Genomic DNA, 20825 nt, shown 5'->3' with positions numbered 1-20825 from the left:
GCGAAGCGGGATTCGTCGCTGAACACTATACGATGCCAGTCTGATGGCAGCCATGATGATCGGTTGCGACACCACTCCAAACGACTTCGCCGATGTTGTAGGGTCAAAGGCAAACATCTTAAAGGCCTCTGTGGGCGTAACCCCGCCTCAGACAAGCGCCGTGAGATGGTAGACGGTACCGTAGAAGGTATAGACGTAGTTGTAGTGCGTTGAATAGTCGACTATGATACCGTTGGGGCGGTACGGGCCTGGCAAACAATGATCCTATCTTGCCTCGCATTTGTGCTCCTTGGCCTTCCAGAACCTTCATTTCGTCGGCAATTTCCTTGTGGCAACCATTGCTGCCAACATCTTTGCAAAGTAGTGTCTGTACCCTGCAGATGGCGGCCTATTGCTTGGTATGACCATCCAGCTTCACGCAACCGTACAATGCGACCACGTTCGAAGTCGTTTAGTTGTCTCTAAGGTCTTCGATATCGTCGTAATGGCATCTGTAGTTGCTTCTTTACGGAAATGGCAGCAACAACAACAAACAAACAAGCAAACAAAAAATATTCGCCTCTGTTACTGGTTTCATACTTTGAGAATTGCGCACTAGAAATGCGCGCTATGATCGCAATTCCTGTTCATTTGTCTTGAAACTTTGATCATTTGCATGTTCGAGATCAAGATGTTTTTGCATACCAAATTTCGTCACAATCGCAAAAGTCTTTCTTGGTGCTTAGATTTTTTTGCAAAAGAGTGTATATATGGGTAATTAATGAATAATGGTTGATAGTTCTGGATATTTGTCGAAGAGTAGACGAGAAAATTACCAGCAGAGCTAAGTTTTTGAACTGTATCTTGATGACTTCCAAAAGCAAATACACAAATCCATTTTTTAAATTTCAAATAATTAAAAGAGAATGTAATGTTGCGTGCTTACGGGTTCGTAATAAATTGAATGCATACAAAATCGATGATAGCTTGATAAAATTTACTTTCTCAAAAGAAACATTTGCCAAAACCATCGCAACCTGGCGATGTCTTGCCAATTTAGCGAGATGTACATAAAATGTTAATACAAAACTACCACAAAACTTAAATTTAAGAAAAAAAAAAAAAAAAAATTTAAAAAAGTAATTGTAAAGATATAACCTGCTCCAATACGACTGGAATAAAAATATGTACATAGTATTAATGGCGGTAACACTAATAGTAATAATAATATTTAATATAAATTTTGAAACAAAGGAAAGAAATTTTTTTTAAAAACAAGGAGAATATACCCTTTTAAAATTCCATTAAAAGAAAAATTACAATTTTGTATTATTAATATAGTTTTATTTAATTATTTGAAATTTAAAAGGATTGCTTTAGTTTCTTTTGAAATTCGTACTGATATAATTCCAAAACGCGGGCTCTGTAGATAATTCTTTCAGTTGCTCCATGATTTATTGTAACTTGAATGACCAAGAAAAAAAAGACAAACCCCAAAGAAAAGTATAAATTATTAACAGATTTTCATGTTCTTGGTAGCTGCAGCCGCAGAAAAAATACATCTAAACTGGGAATATTCTAAACAGCGTTGTTCAGTTATTTAAACAACAAATTGTAACTAATGAAGAACTAATAAAATAATCGCAAATATCTTACGGAAGCACAAAAGAAAAAATCGATATACCCTGAAATAGCTTTTCCAGAATGATTTCAAACTTTATAAAGCTAAAAAAAATGCTTTTTCACTACTTCGCTAATTGCTAGGAGAGAATTTTGTATCAACTGAAATATTGCTTACAAGTTGGAAAAAGAGAAATCCAATATTATTCATCAGAATTGCATGGTGAGAAGGAAAAAGCAGATTATCATGCAGCTGACAGCTGGATAAAAGGCTTTTTCTTGGGCTACTAAATTAACATAAGCCACTCTTATTTATAATACACACGAAACTGGACTGCATCAAAAAACTTTGCTAGAACACAAATTTATCTCTAAAGTTAAACAGCAGTTGGTTTTAAAAAACTAAATGGAATAAGTGACTGTTTCATTAATGCGCAATATGGACCCAGTAATTAAAGACAGCAGTGGTTAATGACAAACGCAGAAGACCTCGATGTTTGAAAGGGATCAAGAATTTACTTCTGACTTACCATAACAACAACAACTCATGGATAAGAAGTAGTATTTTTACTGATTTTCAATTGAAATGGCACGAGGAACTGAAAAATGAAAAAAATGGCTTTACTATTTAGGTAACTGCAATACACACTTCTCCCTTTCTCTATGAAAAGCATTAATGCCGCTTCCTGCAAATAAATACAACTTCGAAAACTCAGTCTTTAATTTTAGGGTATTAAAAACTTTCAAATATAATTAATTATATTATACAAAAGGTGTTCAGTAAGTGATGACAAGAATTGAATTCATGCATTTTGTAATCATTACTCAGGGTTAATCTCTTAAGATCAGTTAAAAACTGTTTTCGAAAATGTTACTTAATGGAAGAAGCCTCATAGAAATTGCAAACTGTAGCTTAATGTTTCAGATATCGGAGAGGGAAGTTATGAGGATTCATTTCCAGAATATGTTTCAGTTCACAGCAATAGTGAGACAATGTGTAAAAAAACTTTGAAAGTATTAACTGCAGAAACTGACCGTGAAAGTAATGTAGAATGGAATAAATGAAGAGTGATTACATAAGTGATGAATATCGAAAAGATGACAAACGAAAAGTAATTCCAATTTAAAAAAAAAAAAAATTCTTGAACTGAAAGGTGGTGATTAAAAAAAACTAGCATCAATTTTGCGAAATTGAAAAACTGTTTTTGGACAATACCAAGCAAGCAGTGATATATAATAATTTTTTGTAAGAGATTGTATTTCATCTAGAACGTCATTATGAAAATAATTTTTTTTTAAATTTTTTAAATGAATTTCAAAATTGATAAATAGTTTAATTTTGGTATTAATTAATGAATTAATTGTTATTTGTAATTTTACTTAAAAAGTTTAAAACTGCTATCGGAATTTGCAGTACACAAGTCGCCATTTAAACTAAACTCAAATATGCTTGAAACGTAAGTGATTTTAATAAGCCGCGAGTACTTTTCAATGAAAATTAAACGCACATGATGTTCAGTAAACTTCATAAACGTGTGAATTACACTTTCTTCGTGCAGCTCGTTAGCTTTTAGTATGGCTCTTATTAATTAAAAATGTGTTTTCTGCGCATTTTCAACTTCGTAGCAATTACCTTCTTTTCCGTACCAGTCTTGCATTGCAGGAATTACACTCTTATCTTTATTTCTTGACCAAGATCTGCACTGACTCAGAAATCAACCATCCTACAGCTGCTTAACATTTAGGTGTACTAACACACGCAGCTGTTTATTTGTAAAGCCTGACAACTGTTTCCATTCGCTCGTGTTTTTGAGTTGCGACTTAGGCATTGCCGTTTCTTAATCTTGAGATGCATTCATTTCGCGTTTGTGTCTGATGTGTTCAGAACGAGCTTTTCTGCATCTTTCTTAATTTAAAATAGCCGTTATGTGCAATTAAAATATGCAACTTCTCTTTCTAAATAAATAATTAAAAATATTATCTTAAAAATATCAAAATTATAGATATACATATGAGTGCAAATCCTTACACGGTTATAACTTATGTCATTTCATTACTAACATTAAAAAAATAATAATATCGATTTTTTACAATACTTTGATATTCTTCATATTTTGTACATTCAATTATCAGTGAATACATAAAGTTTTCTTACTCAGTTTTATTTGTGGGTATATCTAACGAAGTGGAACTACGAAATATATTTTGAGAATTTCAGAACTGAACGAGGCAAAATATTTGTTGCAAATGAAATGGCAGTGAAACTTCAGGCGAATTCTGTTCATTAGGAGCAAGTAAGAGTTGCAGTTTATGCAAGATTTTAATGATGTAAGTCACATGCAAGCAAGGAAAATTAAATTATTATGTTACATAATACTGTCCGAGCATTTATTATCCATAGGACATGAGACGTTTTGCCATACAATCAGATAGAAAATCTTTATCTCGCGCGCGGTCTGGTGAAAAGTATGAAAGTTTTTCCATTCGAAGTGCGATAAGATTTTTAATTTCTCCATTAAATTATAACTGTAGTTGCTTTATAAACGGAATGATTTAAAAGCATTATAACGTATTTCTTAGTAAGTTGTGTCTTTATTTCATTTTTATCACTATATCTAATTAATTTAATTGATAAATTTATCTTACTCGAATGGGAATTTTTATGAACATTTTCATCCTTTTAGTGCCTTAGAAATGTTTAGCGGTACGATTGTTAAAGAGTGTTAACTGAGCATGGATTCCCATCCTGACGAATAGCTTTTCTTCGGGGGGGGGGGAATTGCATAAAAATTCTTTTAATGGTTTTCCTCATACTTAACATGAATACGAGCCAGTTTCTCTTAAAAAGTCATCCACGAAGGCATGCGTTGCCTTAGGCAGATAGCTCTCCTATGCTTTGTTAATAGATAATCCTGTGCCATTTATACTGTTTAGTAAAAAATTGTTTCTAACGTCATGTTCGTACCTCGCTTCAGAATAATCACTTATGCAGTGTCAAAGCAAACTCTTTTTTTTAAAAATAAATCTAAGCATACTTAGCCAAATTTTTGATTTCGTACTTCTGTGCTAGGGAATCTCCGTGATTCCTTGAAAATTTTCTGATAACTCATGAAAGTTAAGAAATCGTAATCCCATTTCTTTAAGCACACTTTTCAAGAAAAGAAAATAAAAATTGGCTGTAACTAGTTTTGATTTACTTTCTCCCTTGAAAATGCATTCCAAAAATAATGTATTTGAAATGATGAGACATTAGAAAAACCACGCCGCACATACACGCGTATTACACAGAATTTCGCCCCCGGAATTTATTGTTGTTCTTAAAAAGGGAATGACGCAATTGTAGCATCCGCTACAGTTTTGGAGTTCTTATATCATTACGTTCCTTCCATCCTGAGTAGGATTTCTAAAAGTAAACTCTATTTAGTAGCCCAAGTTGTTACTATGTATACCTGCTAATAGTTTGGGTTTGGAATAGTTTTAGAGCTTTTCTTTGCAAAAATGATTCATTGAAAGCTTAGGTTTATCTCAGTATTTAACAAGTTTTAAAACAGCCTTACAGATAACGATAATCTATTCATCACGTGTATAGGGTGTTAGAAAATGATGGTAACAAATTTTATTTCTTTAAATATTTATTTGAGATCTGTACCAATTATGAGGCAGATACTTGGAATGTGAGAAATTTTTGCAAATATAAAATCTTTTAGGACTAAATATTTTAAAATAGGTATTATTATTCAGATTTAGTATTTATTTGGAATAGGTATTCATTATTTGGATTTTGCGGTTCTTATAGAAGTCAGCTGCATATTTACCGGTTTACGGATAACCGGGCCCTGTGTAAAAAAAAGTTAAAATTTTTATTGCTCAACTGCCCGCAGGTAAAATGTGATTTTGAGTTAACCATGGATGTCGTTCGGAAATCGCAAGTTAATTATATTGACTCTTGTTCTATCGATCCTTCGTATTCTTAAGAAAAAGAAATGTTGTAACGAATGGTCGCTGTAATGACTTTAGTATACTGCCATCAACTAAGGAAAGTTTACACCTGCCATAATAAGGATCAGTTGGTTTAGAGAGTGATTATTGCAGTGAGCATCGATGTATATGTTACAAAATGCGCCGTACAACGAAAATAGCAAATGAAAACGATATTTTGACAATCGTAATATGACAGCTGTGATAGCTTCCACCAGATGTCGCTACCTGCCTTTCTGGAAAACATTCCTGATTCAATTTATAATATTTACACAGAACACATGCGCTTAAACTCGACAAACAGGCGCCGCAAAACGAATATGATTTTATTAAATAAAAGTTTTAAATATATCTTACTCTTAGGACCGATGCCAGAGCCAATGCAAACGGTGCAGTCACACCAAGTGACAGAATTTAAATGACAGCAGAGAATGCACCCAACTGCAAAAAGCCTAGTATGCCCTGCTTTTTCCTACCAATCTAATCATCATGTAAGCGTAGAAGAAACCAGCAGTGTTTTCATTTAGTTCCGTTAAATATAATAATTTTTATGTTAATAGACATATTAATTACAAACGCATAGAATAAGACGCGAATTTTTATGCAACTTTTCTGTCATGAGGGGGGGGGAACCGTTTTTTCCATTTTTGTGCTATTTGCAATGCATCACATGAATCTGAAATAGTTCCTAAAATGTTACTATGTTTCCTACACTCTCGTAACGATATTCGTGAGAAAGGAGCTATGGATACTATTTGATAAACAATTAAAAATGTATAAAAAATAAATAAAAAAGATAATTTATATGTTAATAGACATATTAATTATAAACGCATAGAATAAGACTCGAATTTTTATGTAACTTTCTGTCATGGGGGGAAAACCGTTTTTTCCATTTTTGTGCTATTTGCAATGCATCACATGAATCTAAAATAGTTCCTAAAATGTTACTATGTTTCCTACACTCTCGTAACGATATTCGCGAGAAAGGAGCTATGAATACTATTTGATAAACAATTAAAAATGTATAAAAAATAAATAAAAAAGAAAAGAGATCTGAAAGGATTCAGATATTTAAATGGCACTATATTATCTTTACGCATATTATATTCTTTTCATTATATTACTCATTCATACCACAATAACTGGGGAAAAAATGTAATTTCTCACAGTAAGCAAAATAAAGTAAGAAAATAAAAACTACAAACTTGGAATAATACCCCGTGTTTTGGATAGAAAATATGATAGCATGTTGAATTAGAGTAACAATCACTATGTATTAAAATAATAAGGTAAAAGTAACTTAATCAGGTGCAAGTTCATAATCATGGTCAGTGTATCAAAAGAAAATAATTAAAAATACAAATACAAAATGGATAATTAAAAATACTATTTATAATTAATATAGCAATGCAGATTGAAAATGCAGAAATGTTACATTAAACATTGCACATAATATATGCTACATTATGGTTTTCGTTCCCATGTATGATCTTTCCATGATCACTAAAAATACACCCAAGAATTGCATAGACTGTGTTGTGTACGGATTGCATCCATTAAATATACATATTATATAATACATTATTGTTCTCAGTGTGTACATGGTGATCTATTTTCATTAAAAAAAAAAAAGAGAGAATTACACAAACATGGCATCATACACAGCTTTCACTTTGTGAACTCTCTAGGATCAAGATTTCCCTAGAAGGGTTGAAACTTCACTGAACATTCCAATGTAAGGAAAATTAAAGGGCTACTGTTTTCACTATTTAAAAGTAACAAATAGCAATCAATAACAGAGAATAAGTAAATGAGAGAAATATCTTACAACTTCATTGATTGAAGTTATAAAAAAATAAGGTTACCAGAGTAAAGTCATAACCTAACAATGAAATCACCAAATTTAGTGTGCACGCAATACTTCATTTAACCAGTAATAATATACGAAACTTACTTTCTGGGAGGAGGGAAAAGAATTCAATTTTTCATTTATACTGTAAAAAGTACTGACATCAGACATACTAATACCTAACATTTAAACTCAGTTTAAATATAACTTAAATTTCCTTCAAATATTAGGCTATGTACTTTAACCTTCCAGCACGCGCGCTTGGCAATTTAACATGAGCACACGCGCGTCGTATTTTTTACGACATCCATTATTTTACCGTTTTGGGCACGAAAAGCGACAGAAATGAGTGAATATTGATAATAAATTTGTTAAGAAATAAAATATTAATCTTATTATTGCAAAATACAAATGATATCGCATTCAAATATAAGTAAAAGTTCTTATGTTAGTGAGATGGAAATGCAATGCAAAACTGAGTTTGTTGTAAATTTTGCGCATACGCGCGTGCTGGAAAGTTGAACATTAACAATATAAACGTTCCATATAAAATTAGTTAAAGCATTAAGTGTAACTTACTTCTAAAAAGAGAGGTAGCCAATAATACATCATAAAAAGGCATGCCTGAGCAACAAATAAACAAAATCTACAATTTGTGCAATATTTTCTAGGTTTTAGCTCAACTATTGTTATTTTTGGTACTATTCCGTTTTGAGGACCGTAAAAAAAATTGCAGCGAAAATGTATGCGCAAAAGCGCCAAATCTAGCAAACGCGCCCATTTAACAGCGCGCCAAATCTAGCGTACGCGTTGATTTCAGATTGCGTAAGTTTATATAGTTCTATATTTCTTAAAACGCCATTGAAATACTAGTTTAATTTTTAAATCCTTTTTTTGATATCCTATGGATTTAACAATTTGGGAATTGCCCATGACGAAAAGTCGGCAATAGAATTTTGGGTGAAGTGCAGAATCACCCACTGCTTGACGCGTTTTTAAGAATTGCACATACTCGGTATCCATGTGCACATCGACCTATTTTCACTTTAAAAAAAAAAAAAAAAAATCCTAGAATTGCACAAAAATGACACTGCGCACACCCTTGACTTTATCTATGTACATATCGACCTATTTTCACTTAAAAAGTAAAAGAAAATTGACAAAAATCCAATTCTTTTTACCCTTGTAAAAAACGGCAAACAAATAAGCGAGCTATTCTGCACTTTACCGAGAATATTTTCAAAGAAAAGACATCATTCATTATAGAAAATTACGTTTGAACAACCAACGAGATTAAATTATGCTTTAGCGACAAGTCGGTAGCGAAATAGCGATGCAGGCATCCGTTCAGTTATGTTTAGCAATTTTTATATAAATTACAATAATGATCTGAAATAGTTATTTACTCTTATGCTTCCATTCAGTCATGTTTAGCCTTTTTTTATATAAATTATAATAATAAAAAAGTATTATATGAAATTAACCTTTCATCTAAATTAAAACATCAATCTTAGATAGTTATTTACTATTATACTTCCATTCTTGTATTAGGGTTGCCGCAATTATTTTTGGCAGCATTGGCATCAACAATAGTTTGGCGATTTTTTACGGCCCTCAAAACCGAATAGTACCTTATTTTTTCGCAACTAATATACTGATTTAAGAAGATAAAAGCTAACACAACTAAATATGCTTGGGTAGGTTTTACATCACCTTTGAATATTTTTGAAAATTCACCTAATTCTTTTAACTAAGTTCCGTCATGTTTTCATAGTACAAGAAACATACATACATACAGATTTTTTAAAAATAATATATAGCGATTTGGTGGCAACAATTTTGAAAAGCAATGAAGACAAAAAAGGGAGGTTTGAGACTAATGGCACCTCTGGTGCTAATAATACATTTAAAATTATAAATACAATATATTATAAATAAAAAATACTTTGATAGTACATACCGTAGATTGCCATCCTTGGAGCATATCTGGATAGGGCGAGAACGAGGCTAGCAAATCCTGTACGAGAGGTAAAAGGAACTGGCATATTAAATGGGACAACAACATGAATTCCTGAAGTGTCTTTCTTAAGAAAATAATTGCCTAAACTTGTTTTCTTCTTCTTCTTTTACCATAAATAAGATGATACCACTGTATGACTTCATGCAGGGTGAATTTTATTTTAGCAAACCTTTAGAAGTTGGGTCTTGGATTTTTCAAAACAGTGAGGCTCCGAAGTCTTTTCAACTTCAACAAAAATTTGAGAACAAGTTTGTTTGCATTTGCGAAAGGGGCAGCATCTGTATATAACCCATTAAAAAAATTGAGATACCTTTGCACTTTTAACCTAAGTAAAAGAATAAAATACATAAATTTAGAACACATTTTGTACAACACATACAAGCAGGCCAAAAAAAGAAGTTTTATAATAAATATATTAATAGAGAAAAGTCAAATCTGTTCAATGATTCCTGAAATATTTTGGAACAGATGTAGCTTGTTTTACAACAGATTATATTTTTGAACAAATATTCTTATAAAAATACATGACTACAACACCTCAACAATATACTAAGAACAGAATATATTCACTCATTTCCTATTATCAAAATTATGTGCTGTTTAAAATAATAATAAATTATTATTATCATTAATATAGTTGATTACGGTTAATATGATATATTAATGGGTTGGTGGCTTTTTTTTTCAAATCATTCTGAGTGAAAAAATGTATGTTATTATTTTATAGTAAATTGCCAATAACAAATTAAAAATGCACTATAATTAGTGATGGCATAGAACAAAAAGTAGCTGAAAATAGTTCAAAGAGAATACAGACATCAAGCAGTTCCTTCTTAGTGCAAGAAAAATATGGTAAGTTTCCAAAATCACTCACAGTTTAACCTTTAAAATGCAGTTGAGTTAATTTTTTTAATCGCTAATCCACACACCTGATTAACAACTAACTTATCCAAACTCTTTGAGTTGTATTTATGTAGTGTAGCACAGGCGTCTGGAAAAATCGATCATTTGTGTTCAATAGTGTGTTTTTCCAAATCCAAGAAAATTGGCAAATGGGCAAGGAAATTACTAAATATCACTAACTTGGAGCAGGGCAAAAACTGTTTCCAAAGCCTGTCAGGAGCATATTTACCCATATTCCATGTTCTACTTAAAAGCTGTATTTACTATTTAAATGTTGTTTGACTTACAATTGAAAGATTAATATATTAATTCTGTATAAGAAGAAAAAATTTATACACAAAGCATGTGGCCAAAAATTCCATTGCATACAAAATAAACCCTAAAATTATCACCCTTAAGAGCAACAAATAAATAAAACAATACACATGCAACAATACATAAACACAGCAGTCAAATGAATATACATATTTAGATATTTACACTGATATCAATTAACCCTATGAGCGGCGCAGGATTTTAGATCAGTTATGAAGACTGGTATTTAAACAACATTTATTAATTTTGTAAATTACTTATTTTAGTCTGTATTTTCATAAATGTACATTCATGAAGATGATATTTACATTATTAAAGAAAGTAAGAAAGCAAAATATCTTAAATTATAAGCTAATATATGCCAAGTAGCAAAATTTCTGATGACCAGATAAAGCTGGTCATAACACTCAGAGAGTTAATATGTGTAATTTTTACACATTAAAGCACTTAGTAAATATCATTAAGTGTAACACTTCAGACAATTTTATTGGTTTCTGCTAGTTGTTGCCATTTTATGGTTTTAATTGGTTATAACCAGTTTCTGTTATTGACAGAGCCTTTTTTTTTTTTTTTTTTTTTCTGCCAGCTGAAGCTGTAAGTTATTCAAATATGACAAAGACTTAGGTGAGCACTCTCATTGCATTACACATGAGGACTATCTGCCTAAAGGAAGGGATGCATTTGGGAAAGTCTTGAATAGGGAAACTGGCTTGTTTTCATATTATGCATGGAGAAAACTATTAAAAACCAAATATGCATCTTTAATTGGTCTGAAACTTAGGTCGAACTACCAGTATTCAGCTTTACTAATCAGTCACTGGTGGGACTTCTGATGGCAGAAAGCCAATTCTGTTTAGAATACTACTCTAACAGTTAACTAAATTTTTCCTTGAATAATTATGTCGAATCTACACAACTCAAATACTGTATTATTTTAACAACCATCGCCTGGACAGTGAAAAGTTGGGCTGCCATTGAACTATCAAAGTTTGTGCACATCCTGCCAAAGTTTGTTAGTCATTCCTAGGGAATGCTAAAGCAATGGATGCTTGTTTATTAATAAAAAATTTGTACTGACCTTTTTTTTCCCCCCACTTCATAAGAAGGCTTTCATCAATTTCTACTATTTCATTAGACCCCCCCCCTGTTTTACTGGAAGCTCTGTTTAGAATGCAATGTGTAGAGACTTCGGGCAGTTAATTGCTGTAGTCTATTGCTGTTTCATCGGCCATATTCAACCATCCATATCATGCCCATTTATATATCCTTAAGGTAGAGTACCATAACCTTGAAAATAATCCACTGCTTGCTGTTCTGTTGAATGTAGATCCCAGTTTTTAATCACATTTTCAAAATGGAGGGGGGGATCAATAACAGCTAATTTATATCCTTGTTCATAAAAATTTGAGGTGGCTTATTGAGAATCAGTCAGGCTTACATCAAATGAAAGTGCAGATGTTACAAATGTATTGTTATGTCATGCATATTTATATCTGACACTAAATTGCACAGCTTGTTCATGATCTTATGGATGATGGGATAATGCAGAAGTACATATTCTTAAAGTGAAGAACTGTGATTTCATAGACATTAAACATCTTCTCAACTAAGATGAATTTGCAGATCAAAGGCCAAAGATTTGTAATCCTCAATCATAATTTGCATATCTTTGCAAGTGGCACATTCATAGTTATCTCTTCGAATAATCACTTCAGATGAGCTGGAAGAAATTGAACATTTATTATAAAGAATAATGAGCCACAGCAAAATAAGTAGCTGTGAATAGCTCTCGGAGAATCCAGATATTTAGAAATTCCTTTATATTGCATGAGAATTATATTGCATGAGAAATATTGTTAAATTCCCCAAATCACCACAAATGAACTTTGAAACATAATTCATCCAACTCTCTTTGTAATTCTACTCTAACAGCTGATTAACAATTAAGTCATTGTCTTCAATTCCAGCCACCCCTTTCTACAGTGATTTTTGTGCATTTCATCCACTATAATGTCTAATTCTCCCTAGGTCCCCAGAGCTGCATTTATACAGCACAGTCTTCTGGAAAAATTAGTTGTAGGTCTTCAAAATCCTGAATTTTTTATTAAGTTGGCGAGAAATTGCCAAATATCGTCAGACTGGCACCAAAAAAATTTTTAAGGCCCCTGAGGAGTATTATTTTCGCATATCTATCTTCCATTCTACTTGTGCTATTTTTAAAATTTAAATGTTGTTGAACTCAGAATTGAAAGTTCTACATTTCTATGTAGAAAATAAATACAAAACATGTGGCTAAATACAAAGCATGTGCCCATAAATTGAATTACATACAAAATAAGTCCTATGTTTATCACGCTTACTGCAACAGGCAAATGAATAACTAAATAAAACAATACACGGTGTTACAACGATATTTAAAAACACCACACTCAAATATACTTAAATGTTTACAAAATTTACTCAATATTGCAGCTTTCTCACATTTACAGTGCCTCTTATTCAGCTTTACTTTTTTGTCATCAGCATCTTCACCTATTTTCCCTTTCCGATGGGTTTCATCATTGGACACCGAAAGCTCTGTCAGTACCTTAGGACACATTTTGCATCATGAAAAGTGTAACTGATTTATAAACCAATTATTATTTGAACTCTGAGTACATTAATGAGTTAAAATGATACAATCTAGTCATAGTTCATACATTTTTATCAAAATCTTTGAAATGAGGGTATGTATTAAGTATTATTAAATTATTATATGTATTAAGTATCATTATGTATTAAAGTATTGCTATCACAGTTTTTGAGTATGTGCAATTTAAAACCATGTTTGCATTTTGATTCTAGTGTTACCTAAATACCATGTACAGTTGCATTAATTTTTTTTTTCATGATTATTAATTTGTCTGTTTTCTCTGTATTAGGAAAGTCTTGGAATGCTTGAAAACGTGCATTACATCAATGCACATAGAGTTAGTGGTACAGCTTGTGATACAACCAAGAAGTGGAAGATCGAAGATGTAAACTGGTAAGCTGTTGCATTTTTTAAATATATTTTTAGCATTCATTGGAAATACAATAATACCCCTGCATCCATCAGTAATATGTTCCAAGACTTAATGTACGGATGTATGAAGCCATCAGTGAGTTTTATATGAAACAGTATATTCATGTAATGTATATGATTTATAATTATGTATACTGTGGGGGGGGAAGTTAGTTCTATATCTCCTGTTCTACTGGGCCTATCGATGAAATTCAAATTGTGTTTTTCATCTCAAAACCGCGACAAAATTTGGACGTCCATTATCTGGAACGGTCTAAAATCTGGACCTCAAAACCACCAACGTTTTCTCTTACGCTTTACTGCATGCACATTTGATTCCTTCCTCAATACATAATAAAACATCTGGAGAGTCCCAATTCTTAATTTCACTTCAACACTAAATAAAATAGCTTGTTATTGAAGAGACAATCATTTTAGTATAAATTTATAGGATCAGTAATTTGGCTCCGTATCTGCTTTGGCACACATCTCAAACCAAAACAGTCCACATAGATATATGGTTGATCTGACACCCACCCCACCCTGCAAATCATTATTTATTATACTTTCCTTGCATCACCACATGTTTATCAAAACATGACAACTTGAGTAATGACTCATATAGCGATGCCTAAAAAAATTTTTTTTATGTTAGTAATTGAATAATAAAGCAGTATGGTAACCTTTTATATTGACATTACGCTTGGCAATTTACATTGAAAGATATGTTTAATAAGGTAAATAAATAATTATAAAGTTTTTTTTTTTTTTTGTATATATTGTTACCCTTTAGATCAAAAATACTTCTTCATATTTTCAATTTTATAATTTCTACATGCCATCTCACTAGATTTAAACTGATGATATCCGGAAAAATCCCAAATCCGAAATCGCCGAAGTCCAATGAGTCCGGATTTTGGACAGACTTTGTACTGTATATATCAAATTCAATTAACATTGAGGAGCTAAAATTTTAAGAGCTAATTTTTTTAAAAAACTACTCATGCAATTTTTACAAAATTTGGTGATTTGTCATAATTTGAATTGGAGTATTGAAATATGGAAAAGAATTGGCATGTCATTTCAGAAGAAGTCCAAATTTATGCCAAAATAGCTATATTAAAACAATGCTATATATAAATATAATACATATCCTAAGTCACACTTTCGAGACATGAAAAAGGCAAGTTGAATTTCGTCAGTCGGCCTAGTAGAACGGAAAATATAGAACTAGCCTTTTTTCTTTTTTCTTTTTTTTTTTTTTGTGCAGTGTACATTTAATAAATAATGTAATTAAAGCATAACCAAGATTAAATAATAATATAATAAAATAATTTATACACAACAATACTTTATTTAGTAGTACATTTTATGTTGTGCTACCACTGAATGAAATAATATAAATATGAAGTTGTAAAATATGCATTCGTGTTCTTTTCTGTTCAAGCTAAATGACAATGTATTGAAGAAATTGACAATGTATTGTAAAAATAACAGCATGTAACAAAATAAAAGGCTATAAATAGCTGAAGGATAATGTTGAGATAATGCAGATTTGTCCATAAGACATGAGAAATTATTTATTGTACTAGCAGGGATCTGCTCCCCAGCAGTCTTGGCTGGGGGGGATAAAAACATAAGCCTGGGGAGGACATTATCACAATTTTCTGTAAGTAAAGGTAGTGACAAGTCCCCAATGTGGTGCAGGGGCAGTGTTGTGGGTTGGGACACTAAATCTACTTACTGTAACCCGCGAGCATGCACGCCAAAATTATGAACACGAGAAGGCGTGCTGGATATGTCATACCCGAAAGCAATTAACACGTTTTAAATTGCATTAATGATAGAAATACCAGTATAAATGTGGATTAACGTAAAAAACAAGGAACTTTATTTTAAATAATATAATAAATGAAGTACATAGCTTACAATTAATTTGCACATCTCTGGCAGATTAAACACATATGCTCCATACAAATACTGATATTTCATTTCTCTCACAGAAACCGTGTCTTTCTGTCCTTGTTTTTAGGGCACTCAGCGCATCTTATGTAAATGTTTTCATCTTTTTAGATGGTGGTTCCGTATTGCAATCTCCTGAAATGATATTTTCTTTTAGTTTCAAAAGGAGCATGATTTGCTGCTGCCGTTGATTTGAGTAATCTTCCACTAACTTCAGTCCTAATGATTTGAGAAAAGAACGCCTGTTTCTAAACTGAGTTGGTGGTTCTTTTGTAGAAAGTAAAATTATTCATGTATTAATTGCTGCAGCATTTAAAATTGAGAAACAAATCACCACCGGCTACTGTTTTGATACTCTAGCTGTAGAATATGTTGCTCCCATTTCATCTACAACATCTACTGCTCCTTTGGTTAAATTATAAAATGAAATAATCTCCGGCTTTTTTAGTACTCCAGTGGTTTCGTCAATTTTACTATTGTTGTGCATAGTTGATAGTAGGACAATACTTCTGTTTTTCCTTGGTGCATAAGAAACAATCGTTTCTTTCTGGAAACCAAAAATTGAAGAATATGCTTCCCATTTCTTCTTTAAAAAATCCGATGAAATTTCTCTCTTATTCTTTCTCACAGTTTCTACTATAGTTATTTTCTTCCTTAGTAGGTCCTGAGATAACTGGTATCCCATAGCTGGTATACCAATTATCTACAGTCAAATTCCATCCAGAATTGTACAATGGTTCCATCAAACGCTTTACAATCACGCTTGCATTGTTATCAAACTGAAACGGCCCCTGTGGGTGCTGGCCGGCGTATATTTCGATATTCCATGTATGAAACACTCTAGGATCCATTAGTGCAAATATTTTTATGTCATATTTGGCAGGTTTTTTTGGCATGTATTGCCTAAATCAACATCGTCCCTTAAATGGCTCTAATTTTTCATCAATTGTTACATATTCATCTACAGTGTAGGCTTTCTGACAGTTCTCAATGAATTTTTCAAAAAACTGTCTTATGGGAGCGAGTTTATCCGCATCTCTTCTACTCGGACGATCTCGGATATCATCAAACCAAAAGCATCTTAATAGGAAAAGGACATTGTTTTGTGGAAAATATCCATTCTAGTTCCATCTGTTGTCGACAGATCTTTTACATTGACGTGAGAGGATTTGTGAACATCATTGACGTGAGAGGATTGATCACATATATACAAGTCTCAAAAGTTGATTCACATTCATCCGTTTTCTCTGCATCGTGCTCACATACAAAATGCTCCTGAATGGAATCAATGTAAATATTTGTACATTGAACTTATATTTCTCTCATGTCTTTATCAATGAGCAGAGACCAAGAATCCAATGGTGTTGGTGCATCTTCCGAATAACCAGTATTTCCTGGAATTTTGAAGAAAATATTTTTTGAACTAGTCCTAACATTCACTCGGAATTTTTTTTTTCCCCCCATATCAGGCCATTTTTACCAACATAATTTTCATCATTTGATTGATTTTTTTTATTCACTATCTAATTCAGTGTCTGTATCACTGTCTGTTGATGAATTATGATTGCTGTTGTATTCTTCATCTATTAATTCTTCCTCCTCTTCACTAAACAATTCATCATCTGTTGAAATGGTTTCTAGCATATTTTTCACCCTTTCAATTTTTTTAATATAGCTTTGATGCCTCGCCATGCTGACTACCTGAGAAAGTGAGGGTGAAAGTCTGAGAGACGCGAGAAGGCGCGTGGTTGTCACATACCCAAATGGTACAATTCCTAGAAAAGTATTCAAAGAATCACTTCACGGACATCCCAGCTTCAAGAATGTGACCTTGAATTCAGCTACAAAAGGTTTCGCCCATTTCCAGGAAAGGGGTTTGGAGATAAGGGACAAAGAATATGCCCGGCATGTGCTCGTAGGTTAATAAATCCCTAGTGCAGGGCAGGCAGCATAGTACTGGTTGGTAGCAATTAGCAACCAGTCAAAATAACAATCTCCTCCCAACAATCATTTATTGTATTGGCAGGGATCTGTACCCTGGCAGTCTTGGCTCCAGGGAATAAAAACATAAGCCTGGTGGCTCCTCATCACCTTCGGGGGCGGAAAGGACATTATCACAACTTTGTACAGGTTAAGGTAGTGACAAGTCCCCAGTATAGTGCAGGAGCAGTGTTGTGGGTTGAGACAGTACATTCACTTTCTTTAATAAATCACAATGCATGGGGCATAGTACTTGTATATAGCAATTAACAACCAGGCAAATAGAGCTGCACGCCACTATGGTTCATGAAACTGGGAGTGGTGATCTCACAGGCCTAGTTCAGCGATAAAGCTGAGAAAAAATTTATTAAAGTTTGCAAGCATCTAGTTTGGAACCCAGATACTCGGCAAAACAAATTTGCTTAATCTCAAAGCTGGCTTTTTGGCTGAACTACCATTCCCTTGCATGATATGAAATTTCTCAGCTAGGACTGCAGTCCGTATGGTCACATCCTGTTGCAGGAGCATGTAAAAATTATGTTCCTGAAACTTTGGGGAAAATTGCTCCTACAGCTTCCAGAATGTGCTTTCAAGAAACTTCTTAAAGTCATTATGTTGGTGAGGAATTGCCCTAGCCCATGGGGAGCCTTTTTTTTTTTTTCCCCTGTCTTGGGCTTGTAGTTGAACTGTTGTCGCAGTTAAAAAAGTGATGAGTTTAAAATCACAAGATCAACAATTCTATGCAAGAAATGAGCATTTACGTAAAAAATTCCTTTAACCAAAAAATATTCCTTAAAATTATTACACATAGTGAATCAAATTAATAAGTAAAAACAATACATATTACAGGAATATCAATACACTTACAGAAATTTACAGCAATATTGTGCATTAGAGTCTACTCTGCTTGTAATATTAGAGATTGACATTTTAATGTAATCCACAAAGAGATTTACATATTTACTTAATCCATAAAAGACAAGTGAGAAATGTTGAAAATCATTCACCTTAGCACTAATAGCTCATTAGAACACCGTTTTAAGAACAGAAATAATACTTTGTTTTGGATCTACTCTCACTATCACCACTTAGATTGACAGCTCATTATTTCAGACTTCTTCATTTTAATTGTCTAGTGGTGGTTCATAATAGACATGTTCTTATGACTCTGGACAGGTGTACAGCCATAACATATACACTGCTGGCCACCGTAAATGCAACACCCTGCAGGAAGCATGCAAATAACATGAAATTTACAACATGCATTAGCGGAGGTGAGATATGCAAATGATTAGAATTTCAGCACGGATGCACATCACGCGTGCCTGTGTTAAAATCACTATTTAAGGCTTGGAGTTTTCAGCGATTTCAAGTTCAGGAATTGTGTTTTTCTTGTGGTTTTTTCAAAAAAACAATCAATTATACCTCATAGTAAACATCGATCATCGTTTGATCAAGTATCCGAGTTCGACAGAGGAAGGATAGTGGCCTACCGAGAGTGTGGATTATCTTTCAGGGAAATCGGTAGTCTCATTGGATGAAACCAAACAACTGTAATGTGGATATGTGACCGTTGGATGCAGGAGGATACGACGGACTGATGTGTTCGAGCGCATCCACCTCAGTGTATGACTTCACATGATGACAGGAACATTGTGCGCATGGCAGTGACGGATCGCTCAGTCACATCAGGAACCATAGCACAGCACATTCAGTCTGTAACGCATCATCCAGTGTCTGCGTGTACCATTCGGCGCCGTTTACAGCAGAGTGGTCTGTCAGCAAGACGTCCTTTGCTTCGTCTACCCTTGAGCAGAACCACAGACGTCTCCGCCGCCAATAATTGTCTTTACTGACGAGTCACGCTTCTGTCTGCAACATCGCGATGGTCGGATTCGAGTCTGGAGACACCATGGAGAGAGGATGCTGAACAGCTGCATTATGCACCACCACAACTGGTCCTGCACCGGGTATTATGGTATTGGGCGGTATTGGATGTCACTCTCACACTACTCTAGTACGCATTGCCGTTACTTTAAACAGCCAGCATTACATTGTCGAGGTGTTGGAGCCAGTTGTCCTTCCTTACCGTCAGGGTTTGCCCACAGCCATATTTCAACAGGACAATGCGCAACTGCACGTGGCACGCATTGTCCAAGGGTTCTTTGTCAATCGCCAGATTGAATTGATTCCCTGGCAGGCTCTCTCTCTCCGGATCTTTTACCGATAGAAAACATGTGGTCCATGGTTGCTGAACAGTTGACCCAGATTACATCTGAAACTGCCACACCAGATCAACTTTGGAAACGTGTGGAAGCTGCTTGGTCTGCTGTACCTCGAGAATAATGTCTCTTTGAATCAGTGCCAAGGCGTGCAGCAGCGGTGATCTCTAACAATGGCAGCTACTCTGGGTACTGATTCTGTAAAGAACCACACTTCACAGAAGTCTATAAATTTAATCATTTGATACTTGGTCAACATGTTATCTACTAAATAAATTTTGTTGTGATATCTCTTGTCTTTATTGGTGTTGGAATTTGGGTGGCGAGTAGTGTATGATCTGAACTTGAGTAACCTCTCAGGGGGCTCACTCTTGTGAGTACGGGTGTGGCAATCCCGAGGTACCCTAGCCCTTCAGGGGATCATCTTCTTGATGAGACGGGTGTCACGATCCTGGAGCCCCAGTGATCTATCCTCTTTTCCGTCTCCTCTCCTCTTGGCTGGAACTTTTTCCCTTCCCTTCTCCCTTGTGGTTTCTCTCTACGAGTTTGGGGCTCGTCACGAGAGACTGGAACAAACCTTGTCTCTAGTTTTCGAGTGGCGGGAAAACTGCCCACGTGTTTGCCGTACGTGGAGACCCGTGTCGCTGGAAAGGAGGGTCCTGGTAGTTGAGGGGCGAGGTACTATCCCCAACACACTACTTTGGCCTCTGCTTCAGCAAACGGGAGGCACCTTAGTCGTCCTCACGGGTGTCAATCGGCTGGTCACTAGTCCTTGTGTCAGTGGCTTGGGGTCAAGCTCTCGGGAGTACCTGCTTTCAGGAAAGCCGACTGTGGGGCTTCAGTTTGCGTATAGGTCCGGCTAGCCCTAACACAGGAATATGTGTTCCCTTGTTGGGCTCCGTGGTGGGCGGGGCCGTCGGACCCAAATCTTATATTTTTCAATCATGGCTT

At 34.1% G+C, this 20825-nt stretch overlaps 1 protein-coding gene across 12 annotated transcripts in view; it reads left to right on the top strand.

Moving 5' to 3' along the window:
- LOC118186693 (homeodomain-interacting protein kinase 2-like) overlaps positions 1 to 20825 on the top strand; it is a 270441-nt gene that overhangs the window by 114518 nt on the left and 135098 nt on the right. For all 12 annotated transcript variants that reach the window (XM_085821621.1, XM_085821618.1, XM_085821619.1 and 9 more), the window contains one exon: positions 13589 to 13692. In XM_085821621.1, the coding sequence (XP_085677747.1) occupies positions 13601 to 13692 (92 nt within the window). In that variant the 5' untranslated portion in view covers positions 13589 to 13600. The remainder of the gene's footprint in view (positions 1 to 13588; positions 13693 to 20825) is intronic.

This window comes from Stegodyphus dumicola, chromosome 8 (assembly GCF_044657685.1).
Source record: "Stegodyphus dumicola isolate Sdum_Otavi_A_Nest chromosome 8, ASM4465768v1".
Lineage (NCBI taxonomy): Eukaryota > Metazoa > Arthropoda > Arachnida > Araneae > Eresidae > Stegodyphus > Stegodyphus dumicola.
Note: the sequence above shows the minus strand (reverse complement) of the source record. Positions and strands in the feature narration are given on the sequence as shown.